The following is a 5,666-nucleotide window of genomic DNA, read 5'->3' as shown; positions in this document are numbered from 1 at the left end:
ACCATATGACATCATGCTCAGCATATAAAGCTGGGGGAAGAAGGAGGAAGGGGGGGACGTTTGGAGTGATGGTGTTTGTCTTCCCCAGTAACTGTTACATGTGATGGAGCCCTGCTTTCCTGGAGATGGCTGAACGCCTGCCTGCCGAGGGGAAGTGGTGAATGAATTCCTTGTTTTGTTTTGCTTGTGTGCGCGGTTTACCTTTTACCTATTAAACTGTCTTTATCTCAGCCCACGAGTTTTTTACTCTTCTGATTCTCTCCCCCTTCCCACCAGATAGGACTGAGCAAGCAGCTGTGTGGTGCTTAGTTGCTGGCTGGGGTCAAACCACGACAGATGCTCAAATACCTTAGTGGTTCTAGTCCTCAGTTGCTTACCTACTGTACAGAAAATTTATCTTATGCTATTGCTATCTTTTTCCCTGGAGTTAGTTCACAGCAGTATGGAACAATGTCCATGGACAGAGAAATACTATGGAGACATACTATGAACATGGAAGGAATGACATAATAACCAGTAAAAATCTTAAGGATTTTCTCTGACATGAAATAAGTGCAGCTAATATTTCTTCTAGCTTTGCATGAGGGGAAGCAAAAATGTCAAGTGTATAGGAGATTTTTAAAGGGCAAAAAATAGTAAGCAAATAGATCACCTGAAATAAGGACAAAGTAGTACAACACTCCCCCACAACTGCTTTTTTCACCCCCTACAAAGCAATTTTATATTTGACCATTGCTGTGTAGCAGCATGTATGGCAGAGAAGGCAGGGACACTCAAACTACTATGAAATACTTGGGTTTCTTTGCAGCAGAGCAGCCAAAACAAGGACAGCACACTGCAGGAACCTCAGATAGAACCGAATAGCCCACAACAACAGTTCTACAGTAACAATCACCTTTCCCCTGCTGATTCCTCTTGTGGCTTTGCTTATACTGCATTTCACGAGTGTGAAGGTAAGGTGCTCTGCATGAATCCTACAGGCATTGAAGGAAAATTTACTGGACTCACTAAGCCCAGGACATACCTATTCACCAATTGGATAAACTCCCTGCTCCAAGTATTCTTATCCAGCTGTGGAACATTCAAATGCAATGAGATTAACTGTACCTCTAAACATATTCAGATGCATCTCTGGGCAGCCACAGAGACATGAAAGAAACATATTACATTACACAGAAGCTTTGGACACAATCTGTACGTTAGCCTTCACTCTGTGCATAGATATCATGATGGCAGACTCTTTATTTATGACCAAAACAAACCGCACAGAACGTTGATAAATTAATACAATTCTACCACAGAAGAGAAACACCTAAAGTTCAGAATACCATTTAGACAGCTGCCAACAAGGCAAGAAACAAAGCTAACATGCTTTTAAGGTTATTTTTTGTTCAGATAAAAACTCTCTCAGTAACACTTCTGTCTATTTCAGGAAGTCCTTTATCTGTTAAGGAATAATCTCTTCAGTAGGTTAGTTATCATGGGTACTCCATTGTGGGAAATGTACAAAATTAATTTCATTCTTTTTGGTTCTTTATTCCTATGGCCCTGAACTCCTCTATCATTTATCTAAAAGAGTTTTGTTTGCTGTTTTGCTTATATTTCCCATGCTGTATGAAGCAATGCTTTTCTAGAAACAATGAGGCATGAGGTAATGTATTTATCATCCCCAGTATCACTGTGTTTTCTTTGTGTTACATCCTTCAAGAAAAATCCGGTTATTTTCTTCCCCCAGGATACAGTCCAGTTTCCAGCATTGGGCACCACAGTCAGAAACAGTGTCAGTTTTAAGAGTTTAAAGGATTTTTTTTCTACACACCTTTACCAGCATCGTCCCACTTATTTGCCTGTCTCTTCAGCAATCTGCATAAGGTGAGTAACGCCTTGTCCCCCTATTTTGCTGTATTATACAAAATGTGATTTAGGAAACTCATTATACCTTATCAGCAGAGTTCAGCTTTTGTGTAAAACATCAGGTAGTAAATAACATCCTGCTGAGTGTATGTCAATTATGACTATCTGCTTAAGCTTTCTTCAAAGCCATACTCACTGTTACTCCATATAGTCCAGCTATTCTGCCTTGGATAAAAGCAGAAATCCTTCTCCCCTCCAGTAAGATTTCCACAGACGTCCAGAAACAGCAGAGCAATGAGGCTGCAACTGTAAGGTGATTCGCATCAAGCAGTGCTCAGTTACAAAATAGGAACTGGTACGCATGCTACAAAAATGATTGTGTTTTGATTTTTTACTTACTGTATGCTGCCTTTTCACGTTCTTTCTGAATCATGTCCATGTAGTGGCAGACCCAGAGGTATTGCGTATAGTGCTTTCAAACCATTTGTCACAAACCAGCAACGAAGTAGAACTCTAAAAAGAAAATTGACATCCAACAGTTTCCTCAAAGATTGACTTACGCTCTAATTGGTCATCAAAACGACCAAAGGTGATGCTAGTGTGGATGCAGTATTAGTAGCTTGTAAAGATACAGGTCGACCTGTTATAGAGTACAGGACTGAGCCACATAATTCGGTTGAAATTAAATGGAAAGAAAACCAAAGCTCAAGTCTGTAATTAGACAGTTTTCAATTTCAAAAAGCAAAACCTGCATAAGACCTTGTTCATCATGTTGAAGTTTTACAGATAAAGTGTATGCATATAATATATACATTTTTGCATAAGGTTTATTATATTTATTTTGAAACCTCAAGACTTCCTTGTTCACTTCCCCCCTCCCCAGGAAAGCAAGATGTGCCAAAGACTCCATACAAAAAGAATACCGAACTTTTGGTCTCTGAAGATCTAGAACAGGAAGGTTATCATGATGTTTTCCAAATGTTTGTCAGTAATTTTAAAACTATAAATCTTAAAATTATAAGCCAAATATGATTCTATGATTTTGTAGATAAGTATCACAATACCAGAAAAGTCAGTAAAAAAAAAAAGGTCTGAACAGCCAAGAAGATAGAACTCTAATTCCTGTCAGCATAGTTCAAAGCAAGTAATGATTAAAAAAAGAACAGTTCTTTTGGAAAATATCCATTTCTACTTGACACAAATAAGAAAATTCCCTACGTGAACACACATGAAAGAAGTGGAATGCAGTTCTTCACAATATGTAGAATGTAAATGTAGAATACTACATTTTAACACAAGGTGTGTACTTAACAGCAAATTATGTAGAGAGTATATTTAGGAACAATTTTGCTTAAGTAGCAGTCAGTGAGAGTATCACTATTTTTTTTTAATGACTCTTTATTACATAACCAAAAAATTACAGGAAGATCAGAGCCAGCCCTAAGTATTTTTAGGTGCGGGCCTGCAAAATAATTTTACAGGCCTCATGCCGGTAGGTATTTCTCACATAACTAATCCATATAACTTTGGAGAGAACCTGCAAGCTGATTTTCCGTGGTTTTAGGTTACCTGTTACCTGTTAACCTGGATACCTGTTAACCTGGATAATTATCTACATGTCTTTGACGTGTTAGCTATACCAGAAATCATCTTATAGCTGTAAAATACACTAGTGGACACCGAGATAACTGGAGCCATCAGCCTCTATGCAAATATGTAGCCAGCTGAGGGTGGGAGAGGGAATAAGGGAAAGACAAAAGCAAGAAAAAAAATCATATACAGCCTTTTCCTTCTTTAAGTCACACCCTTATCACTCACCTCTGCACACTCTCTGCCTGCCATTAGTGTAAGAGGATCACTTTACAAACAAAGGTTCATCTACTGGGTTAACACGGCAACAATTTTGTAAGGAGGCAGAGGGGGCCTCTGTGATAAGAGACCAGAAGCTGCCCCATGGCAGACATAAAAAGCTGAGCCAATCAGTGAAGCTGGTAGCACCCCTGTGAAAACATGTTTCGAAAGGGTTAAAAAAAAAAAAAGCTGCTCAGCAGTTGGCAGGGTGGAGAAAGTGTAAGAAACAATCTTGAAGATACCAAGACCAGTGAAGAAGGCACGGGGGGAGCAGGGTGTGTGCCCTGAAGGAAGCTGCAACCAGTGGAGAGAAGCCCACACAGGAGCAGGTTTTCTGCCAGAAACTGCTGCCTGTGGAGGACCCACGGTGGAGCAGGTTTATCCTGAAGGACTGTAGCCTGCGGAGAGGACCCACACTGGAAGAGTTCTCAAAGGAAAGTGCATTGCTTTCTGATTACAATTATGCCTTATGCACCTATTTCCTTCTATTCAACGCTTCACTATCTAGATGACAAATAAAAACCAAACAACTATCAGGCACAAAGGTTAAATGAGAGTCCTTGTGCTGTGAATATAAACTGAATCCTGCTGACACGAACGTCCTGGAGAACACAGAAGTTAGCTGTGAGCTAGTAATGCCTACAAAGCAGCTAGCCAACATAGGAGAAACTACATCACAATGCACACTATGCTTCCAAATGAATCATCAGGAAATAAAGCTCTCTTCTGAAAACTGAGACGGTAGAAAATACAAAAGCAGCAGATAAAGACAACAATGCCCTGATAGCTTAAAAGTGGTATTATAGCTTAGAGGTGGAGTCCTTCAAAATCCCTACAGGCTGGTCTGCAACAGACTGCACAGAATCTAACTTCAAAAAAAGAAAGAATACTATCAAACCATTTGTGACCAAGAAGCTAAAACCAAAATTCTCAGCCCACCCAAGCAATGGAGTATAACACACATTATTTTTTTGTAGCATGTACAACCCTGGTCTCAGATGTCTATCTGATTAGGTTAACAAAACTTACTACTTCCATATATTTCTTAAAAGTCATGCTAAAGAAGCTGCCAGTATATCTATATAAATCCTTTCCTTCCAATTTTTGTAACCACCACTTCAGGCTGATTCCTCCAAGTAAGTTCTGTTTGTCCCTCTTTATTAATGCTGCTTCCCCAGGGAAAACCCTATTCCTTCTACAAGCTAATTGTGTACAGGTGAACCCACGGAGACTATGAACCTTGCCATCACAATCTAAATTTCTACCAGGTGCTTCACCAGGTGTGGTACCATCAGCAATCACATAGTATTTTTTTTCCCCCTTGAAGAAGCAAGCAGAATACATGTTTATTCTCTACTCTCCAATGCATTTATCTGAACCACAACCTAAAAAGTGTGCAATTAGGCAAGTAGGTAACAAGTCACCTTTGATGATTCTTTTTATTCCTTAACAGGAAAGCTAAAAAAGCAGGAACTTCTGACTTGATATGGCTTATTAAAATGGAAGCATGTACAAAAAGGCACTAGAGAGATATGGCACCTAGACTTATCAAAATTGTTTTAACTGAGAGTCTTCACACTGATGAAGAACTCTTCATTCTTTGATATTGACAAGGGAATTCTGGAAATGAATAGAAACACCCATCTGTCTTATGACAGCACAGTGATGTTTAAGCCACGGCCATCACTGCCAAACACCGGAACTCCTCTCTATGCCATTCCTTCATCATTTCAAATATAAACAACTTTAGAGGGTTGCAGCCTGTTGTATGTTTCTGCAAAAAGCATACCACAAGAATCATAGAATCATAGAATCATTAAGGTTGGAAAAGACCTCTAAGATCATTGAGTCCAACCATCAACCCAACACCACCATGCCCACTAAACCATGTCCCTAAGCGCCTCATCTACACGTCTTTTAAATACCTCCAGGGATGGGGACTCAACCACTTCCCTGGGCAG

At 39.6% G+C, this 5,666-nt stretch overlaps 1 protein-coding gene across 1 annotated transcript in view; it reads left to right on the top strand.

Moving 5' to 3' along the window:
* The window catches only part of LOC103906008 (beta-1,3-galactosyl-O-glycosyl-glycoprotein beta-1,6-N-acetylglucosaminyltransferase 3), a 28,175-nt gene that overhangs the window by 14,541 nt on the left and 7,968 nt on the right, over positions 1-5,666 (top strand). The window contains exon 3 of the mRNA XM_009287827.1: positions 809-953. Coding sequence (XP_009286102.1) covers positions 809-953 — 145 coding nt within the window. The remainder of the gene's footprint in view (positions 1-808; positions 954-5,666) is intronic.

The sequence above is a fragment of the Aptenodytes forsteri genome, unplaced genomic scaffold (assembly GCF_000699145.1).
Source record: "Aptenodytes forsteri isolate BGI_AS27 unplaced genomic scaffold, ASM69914v1 Scaffold345, whole genome shotgun sequence".
NCBI lineage: Eukaryota > Metazoa > Chordata > Aves > Sphenisciformes > Spheniscidae > Aptenodytes > Aptenodytes forsteri.
Note: the sequence above shows the minus strand (reverse complement) of the source record. Positions and strands in the feature narration are given on the sequence as shown.